Source organism: Falco rusticolus, chromosome 10, assembly GCF_015220075.1.
Source record: "Falco rusticolus isolate bFalRus1 chromosome 10, bFalRus1.pri, whole genome shotgun sequence".
Classification (NCBI taxonomy): Eukaryota; Metazoa; Chordata; class Aves; order Falconiformes; family Falconidae; genus Falco; species Falco rusticolus.
Genome location: NC_051196.1, coordinates 12,196,236 through 12,219,265, shown reverse-complemented (window position 1 = coordinate 12,219,265; position 23,030 = coordinate 12,196,236). Strand labels below are relative to the sequence as shown.

General features: G+C 40.7%; 1 protein-coding gene across 1 annotated transcript; it reads left to right on the top strand.

Annotated features, from left to right (window-relative positions):
- The first annotated feature begins 5,107 nt into the window (after positions 1–5,107).
- On the top strand, positions 5,108–18,375 carry RCN1 (reticulocalbin 1). The gene is made up of 6 exons (XM_037402854.1): positions 5,108–5,348; positions 9,744–9,937; positions 11,527–11,705; positions 12,242–12,302; positions 15,212–15,411; positions 16,315–18,375. Exons 1-6 carry the CDS (start codon positions 5,128–5,130, stop codon positions 16,420–16,422), a joined length of 963 nt encoding a protein of 320 aa, XP_037258751.1. The 5' UTR covers positions 5,108–5,127; the 3' UTR covers positions 16,423–18,375.
- Positions 18,376–23,030: the final 4,655 nt, after the last annotated feature.

The window sequence follows — 23,030 nt, the reverse complement described above, 5'->3', positions numbered from 1 at the left end:
GTATAGAGCAAGAGAAGTAGTGTATCACACAGATCAAACAAGGTTGTCAACCTCATGGTATTGGCATGATTATTTTGGGTGGATCACGTCAAGAAACTTGCTTCTGGCAAGGTAGGTACAGAAAGATTAAAAGAAGAGAAGAAGGATAGAGTGATGTAGACTACACCCATGCAGAAAAAGAAAAAGGGACATGGTGTTGTGATGAAGCAGCTAGTCAGGACAGGCCAAAACTAAGTCTAATCAAAGTGATTCTCTGAAAGTTCCCCCATTTCCTCTCGCAACATTGCTGCTGCTGTTTGCAGGCTGGGATCTGCTTGTGCTCTGATCCCTTAACTTCTAGTTTCCCACGGAAGCTGAGACAAAATTTACAGTTCATCTACAGTTGTACACCCAAGCTGAAGAGAGCAATTAACACCTAGCAGAATTTGGCTGAAAGTACAAATGCAGGGTATCTAATGCTAGATCATCCAAAATAAATGAGGCATAAAAAGCTCATTCTGAAATACTGCTACAATTACATTTCCAATAAAATACAGCAACACTGTATACAAACAGCTTGAGCTGCAATCTACTGGTGTCAATGGAAATTTTTCAACAACTTTGATGAAGGTGTTCTGTGCCCTAAGGAAAAGGCAAGATTTTAAAAAACAGTGCTGTTGCTATGAACTGAGTAAAGCATATTAGGCTAACTGGAATGTAAAATATAAAGTGGGAAACATAAAATAGGTTTCTATAATTTAATTTGAAGTGACATACATTACTCTCATATCCATCCAAACCAATCATATGTTCTGTGTACAGAGGAATACTATAATTGAGTCATTCTGGATTTACAGAGTACAGTAGAATTAAGGACAAAAATTGTTATATTTTCCATTTGTAGCTTCTCTGAAAAACAAGTTCTTTTGCTTACTTAGAAATCATCTGCTACTTGCAGGCATTTATCTTTACCTCCTAATAATATTAACAGAGTTATCATCAAAGATCACCATTCTCCCTAACTGAGCTGCAGAACACATTTTTTCAGTGCTGAAATGGACTCCAGTCCTAGACCTAAACTTTCGCAGCTCTCCCTGGGAAACTGGGCAGTCTGCCACACTGACCCTAAGAATGGTGGTACATCCCCCTGCACTCACCACCACTAAGTTAAGCTCACTTGTGTTTCAGCATCCAGCCCCTGAAAACCACCACTCCTTGATAAGGAAGTGCCACCATGAGAGCCTGGACTGCTGAGTTAAATCTACTCTCTCATTCCTCCAGATTGCCTTGGGGGGCTATTAATCATGGCTACACGAGACTTTGAAATGTGCTTGATTTGTTGATGAGAAAACCAGTGAGTGTATCAGTGCTTTGCCTATTTACAGAGGGATGTCTATGTAAATGGAGCCAATTTCCATGAGGTACTGCATGTGAGCAGGAAACAAATGAATTTTGCAAAGGACAGAAGAAGAAAAGTATCAACGCCGGGGTAAGTGTGTCTTTGCATGATGGTGAATAATGCTGCGCAGTCCATACAGATTTAGATGAGGCAGAAGATTTCAAGAAGATTTCAAGTTTTGGAGGCTGACTTTTTAACCGAAGATAAGTTTGCACTCTAAGAACTATTAGGTGCTACATCACTCTTACTTTCACTCCATCTTTTCACACCAAACTATGACTGCCCTTTAGGGCTGAATCTCATTCTAGCTTTAATATGGGCTTCAGATGTAAACAAGTGTACACAAAGGTCCTTACTTAGAAAGCTACACTATGACTGCATCAAATAATTCAACTATTTTAGCAGATGGGACTTGAAAAACTTACTGATAGAGATGATACCCTCTGGGAAGAGTTTTGCTACTGAAAGCATGATACGAACAGGTATTGGCCAGCAGGCAGCAAGAACACATGGCATCCCTTAGGGATCATTTACATGGCCTCAGGAAAGGCACAACTAATGATGTCCAGAAACACCGACTGAAGATGCAAGATATAAGTATACCCTCATCAGGATAAATGCAGACTGAAGACAAAGAGGGATATGAAACAAGGCGTCTCAGGCTTTATCCAGGTAACTGGATCCAGATGATGACAGACATGTTGTACCTCTAAGTATTATTTTATACAAAATAGTTTGTTGACTGTAAATATATGAGTGAAAGGGAAAGTAAATATATGAAGAGCAAAATGCAAGATGGAAAAAGTGAGATAAATATTGTTAGAATCAGGGGGGAAATGCTATAAACAGTAAGCAAAGCTCTTTGATTTGCACTGTTTTCCAGCCCATAAAACCCTAATATCTGCCAGCATTTCATTAAAAGCTTATAAACTACCCAGCATGCCTGCTGCTGCATAAATGTATTGCTAAAAAACATTGTCAACGTTGCAGACCTGGTATTTTGCAATGTTTCAAAGAAGCCTTATGCGTATAAAACTTGGACGCATTGCTGAAAGAATTGCGAATTATGAAAATAGCACCTTAAACTCTAAACCTAATATTAATCATTCAGTAGCAGTGGGTTTTACTCAGTGGAGATGTTCTTAGTAATACTACTGAAACAGAAAATACCAATATTTCAGAGAAAAGTATTCAGTATTTTAAGAAATGAGTGTTGTGGATAAAAGATTTAAGAGAAAACTTCTGCCATTTTGTGAGCTGAGTAAAAGGAGAAGGCATGACTTTTCGCAGAGGACAGAGTTCAAGGTGTTTGATAAGGTCATGATAGCTCATTGGCAAAATCTGTAAATGTTAATCTGAATGATACAAAATCTGGGAACACAGACTGACCAGATCTACAACTGTTTTGACTGAATGTGCAGTCTGTTCTTAGCATCAAAATCTACGACCTCAGCCCTCTAAGGACAAGTAATCACAATATCTTTCCTTGTCCACAAAAAGTCATATTGGATCAATCAAATTTTTATTGTTATTACCAATGGTCCCGAACCAACTCTGGAGGAATCAGAACGTTCATGATTTCACATCTTCCGTGAGATCACTGCATTTCAGGGCTCACTCACACTTGAACCCAAACACAGGGCAAAATTAAAATGTTCTGACTGCCAGAACCCATATCCCTGAGGCAAACCCTCCCAGTGTCTGGAGGCTTTCAAATGAATGACCATGTATGCACTTAGCCCATTCTGCATTGCTATTACTGTAGCTTTTCTCACAGAAGTGACTACAAATTGTTCTGACAACAGAATATATAGATTCATTTCTCACATCCCTCAAATAACTGCATATTCCTTGCTACTAAGATCAAACATCAAGCTGATGTTTGATTACAACACTGATGGGGTGAATGGGCGGTAAAATGTACCTGTTACCCATGCAAATTACTTGCTACTTAACTAGCAGCACACTGTAGCACCATGTGCATCAAGAAGGTGAAAATTCAGCATTTCAGCACAGTCTTACCTGTGGAATAACATCAGAAACAATATTACAGGTGTAGCAATCAGGGACGGGAACATTAGAAGACCGAGACACAAAAAAGAGCTGTACCTGTATTATTGCACAAATATGAGATTCCTGAATATGTTAATAAAAACTTTGTTTTACAGGTATATGCTTAATAATAATAATAATAAAACCAAACCAAAACAACAAAAGTGTTACATCTCACTAGCTCTGTAAACGTAAACACAGCTGGTATGATCAGCTGAACCATTTTCAAGCTGCCACAGGCACGGCACAGCACAGCTCTCACGAGAGCAGCACTGAAGCACTCACTCACTGCGGACATATAAACACACGTAGAGCACAGTCTGTCCAGGCCTAAAAGCAAAGGGCAGCTTATGTGACTCAAGTGAAAAAGGTGCATAAGGGTTTTGCTCTGTCTAGACTTAAGTAACAAGCCGACATATATCTGACTGTTCCAATGTTTAAATCTGCTACCGTCGCCCGTGGTTCTGAGGCAAAACCACCACTAGCTCTGCAAGGCTCTCGGTCACACTTTGCACAAGTCACGAAACAGCAAACCTGGACGTCTCTGACAGCACCTTTTTGCTGTCATTGCAGCCGAGCCCTGTGCCAAGCAGTGTTCAGTGACACATGAGATTTAGGTCAAAAGGATGTCAACCAGGGTAACCACAGAGGAAGGGAGGCTGTGGTCGGCTTCAGCATCTTGCATGTCGGCGCTAGTGGTACAGCCGAAGGCCGCATCATAAATGCGGTTTAGATACCCTGTGGACCAAGCTGTGAGATCTGATGTTGCAATCTGAAACTAGTAGTACCCTGGGGTCCAAAGGACCAAGGGACAGACAAGGCCCGTTGGTGATGCTTATCTGCACGGCTGGGTCACACAGTTTACAATCAGACCCCTTAGGAACAGCCTCGTTAACGTACAGCATGTTGCATGCAATGACAGCCCTCCCTTGCAGTGACTTACAGATGTAGCATAGGAAAAGGAAACAGACTAGCTACAAACCAGTTACTTTGAGTAGATACTCTTAAAATCCTGAGCAAAATAAATTGTAGTTGAAGGAATAAACCAAACCTTGTTCTCTGCTAAACGATTTGGGCTTTCTCCTGCGATTTTCAGGATCTGGAGTTGGCTTCCCTTACAGTGCCAGTGACCTGTCCCGATAAATACCCTCTGACCCTCTGTGAGAGTGTTTATTTTTTTTTTTCCTCCTACATGGTATTAGCTTGCTGCTACGCTCAAGACAGAGCCACAGGGTTTGTGGTTTTTTTTCTTTTCACTTGTAGCCTTAGTGTTACTCGCCACACTCCTGTCCCTAACGGCGGATGGCAGCAGGAGCTCCCCGCCCGGCACTCCGGCTGAGGAAACCCCCGAGCGAGGGCGACGGGAGCCGCCGTGTCGCCGAGGCGGTTCTGCAGAGCACCCGAGCGGCGGGTGCGCCGAGGGCTGGGGACCCCGCGCCCCCCGCGGACCCGCCCGGCGGGACCCCCCCGCTCGGCGCCCCGCGGCGGCCGGGCAGCTCGCACCGCCGTGCAGACGTGGCGCCGGGCCGGGCCGGGCGGCGCTGCCGGTGGCCGCTGCCCAATCGCGGCCGCCCCCCCGCCGGCCGGGGGAGGAGCGGGGCGGCTCGGCGGGCGCCGGGCAGCGGAGCGGGGCTGCACGCGCCGCCCGGGCGGACTCGCGGTGCGCGGCGGCGGGGCCGGGGCCGGGGCGGCGGGGCATGGCGGGCGGCGCGGCCGGGGGGTGCGTGGCGCTGGCGCTGCTGCTGCTGCTGCCCGGCGGCCTGGGCAAGCCCACGGCGCGGCAGGAGCGGGCGCGGCCCGGCGGGGCACAGCACGACGACCGCCCGGGCTTCCAGTACGACCACGAGGCCTTCCTGGGCAAGGAGGAGGCGCGGAGCTTCGACCAGCTCAGCCCGGAGGAGAGCCGGGAGAGGCTGGGGTAAGGGGCGGGGGGGCCCGGCCGCGGCAGCGCGGCGGCCTGCGGAAACGTGGCAGGGGGAGGGCCCGGGGGCGCGGGCCGGGCGGCGGGAGGAGCGGGGGGCGGTGCGGGGTGCTGCCTGCCCGCGCCGAGGGGCGGGTGCAGGGGCGCCCGTACCCCGGGACTCCGCGCTTCGGCGGCTCTCGCGCCCCGCTGCGCGACCAGCCGTGATTCCTGGCTTTGGCGTGTCCTCCCGCTGCCCGGGCCTGCAGCAGCGAGCCTGCGGGGGGGAGGGAGCGGCTGCGGGTGGTGCTGTGCCTGGTGCTGGACAGACCTCACCCGCTGCCGGGGGGCTCTGCTGCTGCCGCTCCTCACCTCTGGGGCACTTGCCCGGACCGCATTAGCGTGCTCCGAGTTTAAAGCATTCCTTCTTTACAGCTCCGTTTGCGAGTCCTCTGGACATCATCTTCACGCAGCTTTCCCACTTGTGGCATCTCGGCTTACAGCGTTGCTCTTGCTTCCAGGCTACTCTTTGCACCAGGAAGAGTCCGTGCAACACGTCTTATTTCACTGCTTCTCCCTCCTTTACACCTATGAGAAGTCAGGTCACTTAATTAGAACTAACTTTAACAGTAGGTAAAGAAAGATCGTTGTATGTAGTTACTAACAAAAAAAATTATCTGCATGTTCTAAGTTTACCTTTGCTTTTACCTCCTTTCTATAGGGAATGGTACTTGCAATACGCCAGTCTAGTTCTGTCGTAAGCTCTCAGCGCAGTATCACCGTTATCTCACTGACTAACCTCTTGATCCTTCTGGAAGCTGTCACTACTATTTTTCATGTATCTCAGTGAATAAGCAGATAAAGCAGTTATCAGAAACGACCAGTTCCATCCACATAATTTCAAGAAGGAGTGAAAGAAACCCTGTTCTCGGTTTACATGATCTGTGACTTAGATTCTGATAAAGTGTATCACTTGAATGGATATGCCTTTATAAAATTGGTCTATGCTTATACTTACACTAGTATAGATATTTCAGCTGGGGCTATGATTTAACAGTAGAGCTGTTTTCGAACAGTTTTTATAAACTCAGCAAGCAAGGAAGCTTAACTTTTAGTGATCTCACTGTGTGCACCTTGGAGAGGTGATGAAGGTCTGTTAAGCTACGGCCACAGTCGGTAATCTTTTACATGGAGGTGACTAAAGCATCCCTCTGAGTGAGGACCAAAGCCCACTGTGCACCGGAAGTCAGAGATGTGGTTTCCTGGGGAAAGTTAAGGTTTCTTAACTTTCAGTGTTTCCTGACCTTGTAATTTCAGATAGCGTACTGGGAGGTAGAGGGGAGAGAGGATTTTTAAAACATTTCACTTTCTTCTTTTTATTGTGGTTTAGTAATCAGATATACTGAAAAAAACAGTTTCATTATGGACAACCTCTGCAGTGAGGGTCACAAATAGTGTCACTTCTCAGCAAGTGACTGGCCTTTCGGAGGAAGACAGATTTAATGAAAAGTTATTTTTAAATGCTTTCTGGGAGAAAACCAGGAGCATATAGTCTGCTGCTCTAACCAAAGTGCATGGTGCTGCATTTGTAAGTCATTTTACCTTGCTTAGGAAGGGTGCCAACATATTGGTAATCCTAATGACCAGTGCTAGAATTGGATTCCCAGGGAAGAATCACACGCAGCCCACCTATGTGCAGTACCACAACTCACCTGGCTTTGGAGAAGCATGACACGATCCTGCTGTAGCATCTGACTGCTTTAAGGGACCGGAGGAGGGGAGTGGGGCTGCAGTCCTCTGAACCTTCTCCCTGCCATTTGTGACGGGCCTATCATTTTCAGAGAACATAGAAAATGGTTACAGATCCTCACAAGATAAATATTTCTGGGTTTTATACAGTCCAAGGCCAGAGTTTATCAATGTACGATTGTACTCACGTCAGGTGCAGAGGGGGAGCCTTCCTCTTTCAGCCACTTTAGTAAATTTCCGTGCCCCAACTTTGTTTCATTACCAGGTGGATGTCTTTGCAGACTGGCAGCTTAAATTTCTGCACTAGCAGGTTGTATGTACTTTTTGCATGTGCCCTCTAGCTTCCTTATTATGGGGGGGGAGAAACTAACACTAGCTCCCACTTCAGTTAAAGGGAGAAAGTAAGTGCACTGGCATTTAATGTGCTCCTTAAGTATTTGCTGTATTTGAGAATTAACTATTTAAAATGAAGGCACTGAGGCTATTCAGACTGATTAATTAGCTCCATTAACAAAAGTTAGAATGATCCTGAACCATTTTGTAGGTAATTATTGGTATAAAAAAGTGAGGTCCACATTTGTACAATAGCTTCTTACCTCTGCCTTTGGGGGCCTGTAGACAGCACTTTCTTTGTCCTCATCTTCAACTGGGAAGCAGAGTGCAATAGTGTTCATGGATGCAATGGACCTATAAAAACAAGTGAAAAGGAAAAGGCATGAAGCATTTTCTGGTAAACAATCCTGACTTATTTTGTGTTAAAAAATACCAAAGAGCTACTAGTAGAATCATTTATTATAGCTAATACATTGAACAATAAAAATAAATACCAGCTAAACCAATTAAATTCATCGTGGGGCAAATCTATTGACAAATACTAGTCCATTATGCAGTGAAAAGGACCCTTGGCAGTCAGTTCCCCATGAGACTTGCACAAAACAGAAAAGGTCTTGCAGTCAGTTAATTCATACTTTACTACTTCAGAAAGCAAATTGAGCTGCCCCTTTTGTCCACCTGTAGCTCAGAAATAGCACATTTATAAAGTCAGTCTGATACTATCAGACTCGCACAAGACTGCTGGAAATTCAGCAGAAGCTGCTGCTGTTAGTTGACTCTACTAACCACTTTCTTAACTAAGGCTCAGGAAAAGACACTGCTTCATTAGTTGAACAGTTCCAGTTGGCCAGGGTCTGTTTCTCTAGAGAACCAAGGTCTTGAAAAAAAATATTTTTAAAGTGTAGAGCTTTCCCCTGTGTCCTTTGGCTGCCTGGAGGTTTAGGGAGCTTGCCTGTTGAATCTCAAGTCAGGATTTATCTGACTATTCTTAGATATAGATCTAAGAATATAATCTTAGATATAATATAGAATCTCCTATTCTTACAAATAACATATAACTGGTCCTTAGGTATGGTGATTCCGCCTAGGGGAAATGGTCATTCAGATTATCTCCAGTTGGCCACTGGGTGGTCACTGACCTAGGTGCAGCGCAACTGCAGACTGTTTGTAGCGATAACAAGGGTTAACACTGCTGATGTGCCTAAAGCCAGCCTGGATGCAAAGAAGAGACATGGTGCTAACTGCCCCAGTTCCAAGAGCAGGGTACATAGTTTCCCACAGGCCAGTACACAGAATAAAACAACACTATGACAAATGTACGTACAATTTGTGGGATTAAAGCTGCATTCTTATTTTAGATAAAGGTTTTTATCTGGTCTACCACTACAGCTGGGACAGAAGCCAGTTTTACAAGCTCAAACCCAAACTGGTGGTGTTTAGCAATTACAGGCATCCCTTGAGATCGGTTGCAGATAACCTAAATGGTAGAGGAGAACATTGCCTCTTTTTTTTTTTTTGTTAAAAGTTTTTCAGGTCGGTTTTATCTGCAGCTGTGTGCAGAACTTTTCAAAGATGGGAGTTTCCCTGGGAGTACACCAGTACCTTTTACTCCTGCTGATTTCCACAGGACTTAAGGCTAGCAGCTTTACAAAGGACAGTGGCTTATATCCTAACTGCCAGTAATGACTGAAGACCTGCTGCAGAATAGCTATTGCTTTAGCAAGCAACAGGCATTCCTGGCAACACAGGCAATATTGCTTTTCATTAGAAAAGACAGACAGACATGGAAGGACAGGAATGGAAGGGAAGACTGTACATGTTGTACATGTCCAACATTACATAGCCATATAACTCACTCCACCCTAACGTCAGTCTGCTGGATAGCCACAGGAGAAACTGCAGTTGTCCACAAAATCCTAGATTTTTGTCCTGGTTGCCCCCAGCAAGCTCTAGTACAGGTTTTCTCTCGAAGCAAAGTTAGTGTCTCCTACTTTGAGCCCAGCATGACCACTGCCTATCGACAGTGAACAGGTGCCCCTAAATTAGTAGATACAACATAAGAAATCCAGGTATTATTTGGGGTACTTTGTTCACTAGTTTTGATCGTGCGAGTTCTATTTCAATTATTCATAGGAATATTGAATAATGAATAGAGACGTACTCCTTAAGAGTCTACAAAATGCAAGGAAGTCTTGACCAGTAGGACAGCTTTATAAATTCTGGGTACTCAGTTTTTGTGGAAAATCACAGCCAGATAAAGATTGCTAAAATTGGACTGACATGCAGTTTGTTTTTCTGTCAATTCTTAAGGATGCTGGTTTCTTTTTACAGGAAGATCGTGGATAGAATAGATGACAACAAAGATGGCTATCTCACAACAGAGGAATTAAAGAACTGGATCAAACGGGTACAGAAACGCTATATCTATGAAAACGTGGCTAAAGTTTGGAAAGACTATGATCTAAACAAGGACAATAAAATTGCCTGGGAAGAATACAAACAAGCCACATACGGTTATTATCTAGGTAAGATAATGTTTTCAGATTATATGTTCAAAAACTGTTGAGATTATAAAGCATGATGTCATGCCTTACAGTCAACAGGAGTTTGGTGTCACGTTTAGGACTCTTGAAAATCACATTTAAATTTTATAGATCCTCAGAGGTCAAAAGCAGTTCTTAGTTATTGCATCCATTTCCACATGAGTACCAGCACACAGAAGGTTTTATAGAAGCATTATTAAATGTACTGCCAAAGATGAATTAATATCTCCTTCAGTGAGAAATATATTATTTTAACATTAAAAATGCTACTTTAATTTAAAAAAATATATAATTACATAATTAACCAGTATTTGTTAATTCAGTCTCTAAAATCTTAAAGAGTCTAGGTGCTAAAAATTTAGGCTGGGTCTAAGCTATAGCAAAGTTATTAAGAGTTCTTGCAGAATAGCAAGCTTCAGATTGCGATCAACTGCAAAGGAAAATCCTTAACAAATCAGGCAAAATAAATACATATTAAAAGTATACCTGAATCTTCCCCCCGCTCCCACATACATCCCCTTTGCTTTTTATAAGTTAATGACAGGAAAGGAGGAGATGACTTAAGCTAAAGAGCAATGGTGACAGAACAAAAAATCAGTATTAATGGACCACTTATGCTTACTGGAAACGGGGAGACATTCTACCGTCTCCAGTCTACCATAGAGGCAGTTTCTGGAGCGAGTTTCTAGTAAAAGTAATAATTCCAAAGTCTACCTTAGATTAAAATGGAGACTATTACATTTGTGGAAGGAAATACTTGAGACACAATCCCTGCAGCAGTTATCCCTGGGAGCCCTTCTCAGCCCTTTGCTCTCTGTAATCCCCAAGATCCAAAGAACAGCTACTACGTTGTGGTCTTGTGTTAACACACACCTGAAATTGCCATCTGTGATTCCTGGCGTTGTCTTTTTCAGCTGTTTGTCTCCCAACATGTGAATTGTGAAATTGTTATGAGTATTTTTCATGTTTGAAGTCAGTTTAGTGGTCCTATTTTAAAAATTATATCAAATACCATTCATTTTATGCCAATGAACACCCTGAAAAAAACTTCATTGTTTTAAACTGAAAGTGATTGTTAGGATCCCTGTAGCAGAGGCGTAGCAGTTAGATAGTTTCAGTCAGTCTGCCACCTTCTGAAACTACTTTTCTTTGGTCTGCTTGCTTTTTGAAACTGAAAAGTTGTGTAGATCATACTGATTCCTAAGACGAATAAAACTTCAGTGAATGAAATCTACCCCAAATACTGCCTAAGCAGTGCTTGTAAAAGCAGATTAAAAAAAATAAATCTATAAAGGATAATACACAATACTGCAAAATACATTATCCTGGATTGCAACAGAAGCCTTACTCAGATGTTTATCTATACTACTAAGTCATCTTTAAAAATCAACGCAAGCACTTTACCCCGAATTTAAAACTTGACAGGAAAGAGAAGTTCCATTTTAACACAGCAGCTCTTCTGGCAATAAGTCGTTATATTTCTAGACTTTTAACAGAAAATTGGGGTGCTTCATTGTGGTAATATGTTTTAAAAGGAACATACTTTTGAGAACATCTTGATCAATTTGCAGAAAATCCAGAAGAATTCCAAGATGCAACCGATCAGCACAGTTTTAAGAAAATGCTGCCTAGAGATGAAAGACGATTCAAAACGGCTGATCTGGATGGAGACTTAGCTGCCACTCGAGAAGAATTCACTGCTTTCCTTCACCCAGAGGAGTTTGAGCATATGAAAAACGTCGTTGTCTTAGTAAGCAGAGCAAAACCAATGCCACTATTTTTACTTCTTTTTTTTGAATGAGCTTTGAAGTGTATCTCTAACCTTTCCATGCAAGCTTTAAAAAGACACACACACGATAGCTAAGTGGAGAACAGGAAGGGATCCCTTTCATGAAATTCATTTGATTTAGAGCTCTCTGTATAAGAAAGACTTGTTAAATGCACTTAGACACCTCCTAAATGGAATCAAAAACAGTCCCGGAGCACAGACTTACACCAAAATAAAAGGAAGGGTATGCTGACATGCAGCAGCCAAGTGTTTGATGCAAGCTTGTATCTGACCCTAACTTAAAACTTAAGCATGGTGTCCAGTTCATTCTTGCAGGGAATTTTTTCAATATGAAAGGATATTTGTATATTCATTGTATAAACAACGATCACACTGGAGTCACTGAGAGTACTTTTGCTGTGTACAAGAGCTGGTTGAGGCCTCAAGATGATCAAAGATGCGAGTAGCCAGAATTCTCAGTTCTCTCTTGATTACTTTGATGCAAAACTATTTTCCAGGAAACCTTAGAAGACATAGACAAAAATGAGGATGGTTTTGTGGATCAAGATGAGTACATTGGTAAGTGTTGAGATTTGTTTCTTATATAATCTCCAATCCATTTATCCATCTCTCAAATTTGCAGCAGTTTTAACAACTCAAAGATTGAACTCCAGGTCAACTATTTTAAACCAACCATCCAATGCAGAAAGTTTAATTTCGTTTTAGGCAGATACCAACATCACCAGCAAAAGATTCCTCACACTTTACAGCATAAAATTCTCATCTTATTCTCATATAATTTGGCTAAGAGGATCTGGAATAATATTTTTCATGACAGGAATGTTGTCTGTATCCTTGACCACATTAACAGCTTTTTGAAGGTATTGTTTAGAAATGCAGGAAGATCAGAAAGCGTATTAGTCTCTTTCCAAGTCTGAATGGTACTTGACTATGCAACATCGCTGGGAATCACATATTTGAAACAAGAATATTCACCTTTTTTCTACTAGTTATTGTCCTCGTTTAATTACCAAGTAAACCCCCATACTTTTCTAAGAGCGATGCCATTATGTTTTGTCTGGAAATAGAAGATGCATTAAAAATGAACTGTGTAAAAACAGCACCAAGTTTTGAGATTCTTAGAGAAGTTGTGAAGTACGTGAAAGTTAGCTGTGCATTACTTCAGTGGCAGAAAGAGAACAAAATGAGAACCAGCAGCAGCAGATCAGTTCCAGTTAATTTGCACAAACCTCAGTCACACTCGGCAGTTGGCTGCTGTCTTGCACTTGGACCTATGAAGACAAAACGGAAGCAGGACTGGAGAGCAGTGGGGTATAATGCATTTTAACCTTTTGAATCATTATGCTGATACCAAAAGCTACCTTCTCCCACTGCACTCACTTTGATGGGTTTTAAATCAGGAAAGTAGAACCAAGAAAGCAATTAGTGCAAACTGAGAGGAATCTTTCTGTTTCTAGTGGTGCTATAAAGATCACTTCACATATAATCAGGAACAATATACACACGTTAATTAATGGCAGGGGGGTTCTATTCCTTGTAAATTATATTTAGCCTCAAAATGTGAATGCTATTCATTTATGACTGAAATAACAGAGCAGCATAATTTCCACAGTAATTTCAGTTCATTCAGTGACATTACCTACATATAATTATAAGGTAATTGTCAACATTTGTTACCATGTGAATGCTGGTTTTTCTTGTCTTCTATAGATAGGAACATAGAATGTTCTAGTCACGATCACCCCACATTGGCGAGGATGATAAAAATCAAATTGACAGGACATGTCAGTTGCTTCAAATAAACAATATAATTTGCACTTTAGAAAATGAAAAAAGAAAGTGAATGTGTTGTCTGAAGTTTTCTTCATGAGTTGAAGAAAACTGTGCTTAAAATATTCTTACTTCCCTTCTTCGGATGTTTGGGTTTTTTTTTTGGTGATGAATCTGGGGTTAAAAAACAAAGAGAAAACCAAATCTGTTCTTTGGTCATTTATATGGAACAACAAAAAGTAGTCCAAAAATTTCAATCTCTAGATCAGATGTTTGATGGGAAATCTACTGAAGTTTATAGAGCGATCCCTCCCTCCCTCCTTCCTTCCTCCTATTTTGTCTTTTACAAAATTTGGTTTAGGTTTTACACAAGCAGCAAAGCAAAATATCCCTAGTCATGTTAAGCAGGGAAAACCAAATTCTTACTGTGCACGAGCAGGTAACAGTGTTTTAGGGACATTGTGGACATTCTACTAATAGAGAACTTCAGCCTAGTGTACATGCTCACACTGCAGGGTCAGGGGAGGTTATTCCTAGATTTGAGACAAGCATTTATACTTCCTATAGATACCAGCCAGCCTCTGGCCCCGAGGTGTACTTTTCCATAGCACATCCTTGGAAACCAAACCCAAAAGGCATAGGAGCAGTATCACAAAGCAGGCTTTAATTATAAATAGAAAAGTGGAAGGCTTGAGGAATAAGCAGCCCTGATGAGCAGGAAATAATTGATTTGCCACAGTGACCAGAAGAATGAAGTGGACACACTGCTTATCATTTGGAAGGCCTGTGTTGTAAAGAACAGTTACAAATCACTTGCTTTTAATAATCACTGCTATTCTCCCAACTCTGTTTATACAGATAGCCGCTGCCACAGTGGCATTTTGCTGTTGATGCTTCTTAAATATAGCACAGGACTGACATGCAGAGCAGCTCATGTACATAATCTCTGCATCCTATGTCACAAATGGTACTCCATCCCAAGGTACCAGTCTATAACAAGTGTACTGCCTGTGGTTTCTCACAGGAACACACCACTGGTTCGTGACTGCTCCAGGTCTGTCTTTGTAGAGTACCTTCTACTGGAGTATGCTGCAGCACTGCATGATTAGAAAAAAGAACTCCTCTACTAAGACAAATTTCTTTTACATGGACCTCTCTACAACCAGGACAAAAGCATTCAAGTTCCATTTAGCAATTTTTGTTTTCCTAAATTTCCCCTGTGCCTTTTTTCTCTTAACCACTCTGTTGGCTGGAGTCTGATCTTATCCACAAAGACATTTGCTGGCAGGGACAAGATAAAATTGCTGAGTTCCTTTCTCCCCATGTGACTGAGCCTAGCACTAAACTAATGATTGCTATTTAACTAAAAGCCCTTCAAAGAATTTTATTCATTCTGAAATTCAGTGGATGATGGCCTTTGGACATGTTCACCTCTCACATTACCTCACCAGCAGTGCACAGTTACAGTACAAGGGTAGTGTAAGAATGGACACAATCACCAGCAGTGAAGAAATAGGCCTGAGAGAAGATACATGCAGCTACTCTATTTACACACCACATTTCCTTTTCTGTACAAAAAAAAGCTGTGCAAGTGAGAAGTTTAGTCTTCCTCTGAGGAACACTGTGCAAATGTCTTTAGTTTATGCGTAATTTGTAAATTAAATATGACTTGAGTAAGACCTTTATTTCCTCTTCAGCTGATATGTTTGCAAATGAAGAGGGTGGACCAGAGCCTGACTGGGTGATTACAGAGCGTGAACAGTTTTCAGATTTTCGTGACCTCAACAAGGATGGAAAGATGGACAAAGAGGAGATTCAGCACTGGATTCTCCCCCAAGACTATGATCACGCACTAGCTGAAGCCAGGCACTTAGTCTATGAATCGGATGTAGACAAGGTACTTAATACTCCAGTATACTTTTAAAAAAGTTATATCAGGTCTTGTGGTTTTTTTAAATGTTTGCAATATTTTATTCCTAATAATAATAATTTATTCCTAATAACTTTTCTTATTAGTACACTTCAAATGGATTTATAGAGGCTAGAATTGACAGTGGTAATGTATCAATGCCAATTTCAGTTGATGGGGTTAGACTCACAAAGTAGAAGTATTAAAATACAGTTTAAAATACAGCTCTAGAAGTCCCCTTAGAAACCTGGAAGTTTTAACACAGTAGAAATACTTTCTTTCCTTTTAAGAGTTGTTATAGCTTTTGCATGCTAATTTATTTTGCAAGATAAAAACAGAAGAAACATTACATATGATGTAGCACACACCCCCCACCCACCCCCCAAATACACATCTTTGACTCAAAGACTGGCTCAATACATCTGCTTCCTGTAACATGGGAGATTAATGGTTCAGTAGAACCTAGATGATGATCTTCAGAAGTGGAATGTGAGCAAAGTTGGAATCTGAAATGCACAGAGAGCATGTAAATTGCTAACATAAGCAACCGTCTTCCACAAAATACACCAGAGGATTTACATTTTTACCATCAGGAAGGCAAAGCCAAACCACAGGGCAAAACTGCATACCAGATAACCCGTGTACTGTTTGGCAGTAAGTTAATTACAAAGAACTTTCAATTAACATTTTGACCCAGCTGAAGCCAGTGGAACTTCTGTCTTTCACTGGGGTCCAAATTGCACTCACTGTGACAGCTACAGTGATTCCCGAGTCTGCAGTCTGCCGCTTTGAAGAAGTCTTATTTCCCAGGGCTCTTGTGAGTCTGTGCTGGTATATCTTTTACTTAGCTTTGAAAATGTTCTTATAGACATTTTATTTTCCTCCCACCAGGATCAAAAACTAACGAAAGAGGAGGTTCTAGACAACTGGAATATGTTTGTTGGAAGTCAAGCTACTAACTATGGGGAGGACCTCACAAGAAACCATGATGAACTATGATACAGCAGAGCAACCAGTATGCCACAGACCTTATCTCCACTTTACCGAAATCACTGTGTCCATCCCCTCTTTTGGGGGAAGATGGGCAAGGGACACACTCACAACCGAATGACTTACATTAACATATTTTTAACATGCCAGCTTATTACCTCAGAAACTGCATAGGAATAGCTTTTTACTCTTTTCACATGGTTAAGTATGATATCTAATTACTACAGTTTTATTTTGGGAAAAATAGGAAGGTAACCTCTCTTAATAGATTAGAGCCTGACCTGGAAAAGGCACTTCTAAAAACATAATTGCAAGGATCTTTAATAGTGAAACATTTTCATCAGATACCCACTTTTACTATAGTGAAATGCAGCTAGGATTAGAAAGAAGCCTAATGTTTCAACAGACTTAAGTTATTTAGTCATCTTTTTTAATAGCATATAATAATTTAGAGTTATACTTTGACCCTCCTATCCAGAGAAAAGGTTTGACACAAGATTCACAACCTTTTTCCCCACACTGTTTTTCTCTCCTAGTTTGGATCAGAGGTGCTGCAGAAGGTATCCAGCAGCCCTCTGGTTCATAGCTTTGCAAGTGCAACATGTACAACTGGCCCTTCTCTCTAACCCCCATCACACTGCAGAGACAGCACATGTGGCCCAACACCCTGTGCCGACATTCCTCAGCAAGGGTTGTAGAGTTCATAGTGACAGCTGCTCCTTCGACAACAGAATAACGTACAATTGTTTGTGGGCTGTTGGTTATGCTGTTTCCTGGGAGGAATTATGCCATATGGAGCATAATTTATCTCGCGCTTTTCGCACTTTACTCAAGCCATACTCTTGTTCACGCAGTGTGAATGGCAGCAGTTCTGTGATGGAGAAAGAATGAGACATATCACCCCTCTGGGCCTTCTGTCTTCTGTACCACATAAGAGGACAGATTTATGTGGCTAAAGTTCTGGGTTTGTATGTATATACATATATATACATGTTACTGAAGCAACTACATGAGGACAGCTTTCCTTCCAAAGAAAGGAGTAAGCTTTCCACACAGGTGCTTTCTTTTTTACTGTATAATGTGAGCTGTTACATGTATATTTTTATATACCCAGCTTAGATAAGTCTGGTTGTTTTAAAATGTACTGGTTTTAAAATAAGCACAATAAAACCAATACTTCTTTTTGATACTATGAAGGTGCAATAACACTAACATGGGCTAGCACAGAGAAATGATGTGAAAGTACAAACCAAACCTTTAAAGCCAGTAGTTCCCAAAGCACTGGGTCATTGGCAGCTCCTGTAGCACTGGGTGGTCATCTACAAACAGCAGTTGGACATATGGCACCAACTGTTTTCTCTTCACCTCATTAAAAACAACGAAAAATAAATGCAATACACATAGTTGCTATTGCTGTGGCTAGAATTTGTTCTTGACACTAATGCTGGGAGATGAGGGCTCTGCAAGGGTGTTCACTTGGAGGTTCTTTGAAGGTTTGATGTACAGCATCACACGCTGCGATTGACGCACAACCATCCAGAGAGGAGCTTTGAGACTCCCAGGTTGTGATATACTTCAGCAATTTAACAAATCTGTGAAAATCATCATGAGACAACGGAGAACTGTGACCTCCATAAACAGTGTCATTTTCATAAGGTCATAGAAGAGCTGTGGTGTAATATTTTACATCTTTCAATTGCAGATAATTAAATCTAGATACCAGAGTCTGGCCAAGATTACATGTTCTTGCCTCCACAATTATTAAACTTGGGTGTGCACTTCTTATGACATTGCCAGCAACGTCTCTGAAAGTCCCTACCTCTTCCACTAACAATACAGTAGGACAAATGTCATAAAACCTAAGTGAACAGGTTTTGGTTTTCCAGTACCCTGAAGTTAAATAAATGCCTAAATGCAGTGTTATCTGAGAAGCAATAAAATTGTATCTTGGCACATGTAAAAGATTATCTGTTTTCTTTATGACTTGGATTTGGAAAGGTTTATTGTATTCATTAACCCTAACAATCTTAACTTTTTTTTTTTAGCAGTCCTTTCATACTAAAAATGTAATATTTTTATGTTTTCGTAACAGAATTGCAGTACTCTGCCTTCAGCTTATCTTCTGTGGTTTCAGGAAACAATACCTTAAAAGACCTCAGAAAAAGCTTGTTTCCTGCAAGTGAAACTGCAGCTCAGACTGGATCCTAAGCCAAGGATTTTCACTGAAGCCCAAGGGAAGGTTATTTGCTAACTCTTGTTGAAATTCAGTGGGAGTTGGGTGCTGAGACACTAAGCATCATTGCCTTCAGCTAAACATGACACTTCCAAATCCACTGTGTACTGTCCCAACAAAAAACCCCTGCATCTGAGCTTTGACAAGCAATCACATTTTCTTCTATGTTACTCAATGAATACGGAATAGAATTAACATAACATGAGAGAAAAATCATGTTCTGCCTTTGATCTCGATTCCTATTAATGCTTGGAAGGCATTAGGAATTTTCCAGTATAAAACTATACTTACATGAGCAGGAATGCTGAAGTCAGAGTTATTCATGCAAGTAGGAACTGGAAATTTAGACCCACATATATTTTGCAGTAAAAATTTTTTTTTTTACAAAATATGGTGCTCAGGTAGACTATACACAGTTATGAAAAAGGCAAACATTCCAATTAATATTAGGTATTAAATAATCAAATTATTTATTAATAGTGGGTAATGGGGTCGTATTAAAATTAGGAGCTTTTTTACAAAGCAAAATATAGAAACATTTTTTTAGAGAACATAAGTATCACTGATGTGATTTCACTCTAAATTCTGTTCTTTCTGCAACTCTTCATAGTGTTTCACTTACCAACATTCAGTAATGCACAGTACATTTCATGCACTAAATTTTCCTTTCAAGCTCAATGCACTAAGGAAGAGTAACTCCAAAAGAGACTAGAGCTTCTGGGTTTAAATTTAACACTATTTAAGGAAAGCAAACCTTTGCTAGGGGATATAACCGTTAACATTGTGATTTTTCAAGCCTAAGGTTTCTAATGGGCTTTGACTGTTCCAGAGATAACATTTTTTTTCCTAGGTAACATATTTCAAGTCATATTATGAGCAAATGTTACAAAATTTTAGTGTAATGTGAAATACTGTAATGTCAGATAGCATTATTTATCTGCTTAATATGACTAAACCCATTAATTGCTGGGAGCCATACTTCATCCCAGCAACAAGAAAATCCATTTTGTGCCTATCTTGTCAGTTATTGCCGATTTTCTTAATGAATTGTGATGTAGTAAAATTCTGTTGGGAAATGTGTTTATATATTTCCAACTGCAGGTTCTGTATGGTAACTCTTATTACATAGATCCTCCATTAAGTCAATGTTTTCATTATGCCTATGCCACAACATATCAAAGGTGCATTTTTCTTACTTGGATATCTGGAATAGCTGTTATTATTGCACATGCAGTTTTAATTATTAGAATTTATGAAATGAACTAAGTGGCTAATGTTCGTTGTCTTATAGTTCCATTTAATGATTCAATCAGGTTAAATCTGTCTCCTATTCCAATCAAGGTACTGTACATAACTCCCTGAGGAATGAAGAATGCAGCCCATGCTCATCTAATTACACTTACACAAGTATCTTACAATAGTTGCGTAATGCTTTACTATTTGCAATGTGGAAGTTGATCTGGATCCCAGTGAAGTTAATGGCACTGCTCCTAGTCCTTATATAAAGGGACTAAGGCCTTGGCCACCCAAAGGCAAGCAGATGATAGGATGGTGGGACTGGAGGTTAGAAATAAGCTTATAACCATCAGATCTTGATCCTCCTACTACTTCTGAACACTAACTTTTAGTAATTTAGACTGATTCATACTCATGTAAGATAGTTTGGGCATAAGTCTAGTTCATGGAAGACAGCGTCTAATGTTTTACTGGTCTGTTTGAGTAAATTTAGCCACTTTCATCACTCCTAGACAACAAGTTACCATTAGCAAATGGGACTAGTTTTACAGGGTGGTGGAACAACAGAAAACATTTTAAGGCCAAAGATTTTGAAAAACCTGACTTGAATCATGGAATGGTCAGGGTTAAAGGGACCTCTGGAGATCCATCTAGTCCAACCCCCTGCTAAAGCAGTTGACTTGTAGTCAAATGCTTGGAAGCATCCACCGCTAATAAGCTGTGCCCTTCCCTTTTCATCAGTCCAATTTAGTGTGTGCTATATCCCATTAATATGTCCAGCAAAGACCACATTAACCATATTTGCTAGTTACAAAGGAAGGATTTGGGATTGTTTTCCACTGGAGTTTCAGGCACCAGACTGATGCCCCTCAAACTCAAGGGTTGTATAGATTATGCCAAACATGATGAATTTCAAAGCAACCTCAGAAAAAAAAGTTACCAGCTTTCCCATAGCATGAAATAGTGTACAAGGGACATACATGCATGTGTGACAACAGGTAATTTCACACCTGCTTTCTGTCTCTCCACATGGTAAGGTAAAATATCTTCAACAGATGGGAGCATCTTTTCACTATGCCAGTGACATGAATACAATTATGTATACGCATTACTATTCCTATTGATAGTTAAGGGATACCCATCTTGAGTGCAAGTGTTGGCTCTGGTGAGGGCAACAGAGTTCTGGAGCTTAGTTTCATATACTGCATGCTTGTAATTTTCCCTGTGGAAGTATTTATTTCATAATCATAAAGTGTACAAATATGACTTGGTTGGCTAGCATTTGAAGTTTTAGTATTTGCTTAAGTGTTTTGTAGTTGGCCTCACATTTGTGAGGCTGGCCACATTTGCAGTCTGAAACCACCACATACCTGAAATTCCAGGACAGCTGTATGGAACAAGTCATGGTATGATACTGAATCTGAAGAGTAATTAAGGGTGACACATACATTAGAAATGACAATGTTTCATCATATCAACAAGAATTTAGATATGCCTGAAGACGCTTTCAGAGTTAAGTGGGAAATCTTTTCTTTATATGGGAATAGCCTGACGAATTTTAAGAAGAAAGTCCATTGGACCAATGGGGGTACAAAACCTTAATGAAAAGTTAGTATAGCTTTTGAAGATACACCTTAAAATCCTCAGCAAGGCTTCTTGGTGCTTTTGTGGGTTGGTATCACAGAAACATGAGTTAATAATCCCATAGTGTATGCCATGTTCTCAAACAGTTCTAGTACAGCACTGCCCAAGAAACCGCCATTGCTGAAGATGCTGCATTCGTGCCCAACAGATTGCTGAGGTTTAAGCGTAAAAATAAAGCTACTCAACAGGCTGCTCCAGCATGTGCTATCCCACCTAAGGCTGCTTCTGGGTTCTGAGGAAGTTGGATGGGTGCGTGATAATGAACGCTGTGTTGGTCATGATGAATCCCACCACAACAATTTAAGTTAACAAGTTGGTATCAAGGCCACAGTACGTAAGAAGAAAAAAAATATCATTTTAATTGTCAATTGCTGAACTTCCAAGAGCATGATGTTCTCAGGACTTCTTGTCTGTTTGGATAAAAGCCAGTGAATGTAATTTTTTAGGAAGGCAATAATCATAATAAAAAAGGATGAGGGCTTTTAACATTAGATCAACTGTAAGATAACACAGACATACCACAGACAGCATTGACTAGATTGACAGGTTAGACATATCTCCCCCTAGACTACTCGCAGTGCACCCCCATCATCAGCTAAATTCAGCTAAACAAGTTCTGCTGTCGTTGCTTTCACTGCATCGCACAGGACTTTGGTTGCTGGGGCACAGAAAAAAAAAAGGAATGCTAGTCAAGAATGCATCAAATGAAGAAGTGCAAAACAATTCAGATAACTAAAACTTCTTAAAACCTTTAGTTGGTAACATTTAGATGAAACATTTTGAAATCATATGGAGGATTTTTTTAAAAAAGGTGAATTCACAAGCAAATTCCACAGGCAGCAGAAATGAAGGGAAAAGAGTAGCTGGAGAGGTATCCTAGAATTTAACAAAACCAAAAGCCTCTCTTCTCCATTCCTGCTCTTCATTTAGAAGAATTTGCATCAATACCTTTGCCTAAGGCACCCTATTCTTTCTTTGCCCTCAGTTTTTAAATTCAGTTAATAGTCCAGACGTGACATTTCTGGGAACCGCCAAAACTCCCTGAGTCACTGATAACTTTGAAATGCTCTGTGCCAGAGAAAGGAAGGTTTCACAACTATTATATCTGCTCCAAACTGGATACAGCAAAGTATTGTTAAAGAAATGAAATTCAGAAGGCTAAAAAGACTATTATTCCATTATTCCCATCTATATTCATAGACACAAACGTGTCTAAACTGGAACAGACAAATTTAGGGTTATACTGAGTTGGAATATTTAATTTACTACAAAAACGTTTAAAAGTGAACTCTATACATTAAAAGTATTTGTATACTTCTTGTAGGCTAAGAACACTTTTCCTAGAGACAATAAATGCAGTAATTTATACTTGAGTTTAATCAAAATTAGCAAGTGTTTCCTGCACGGGTCTTTCTTCAGTGTAGTTGCGTGACCATTAAAATTCTAAGATACCTTCTTGAGCTAGCAATCATTTTTTAAATTTATTTATTTATTAAAATTTAAT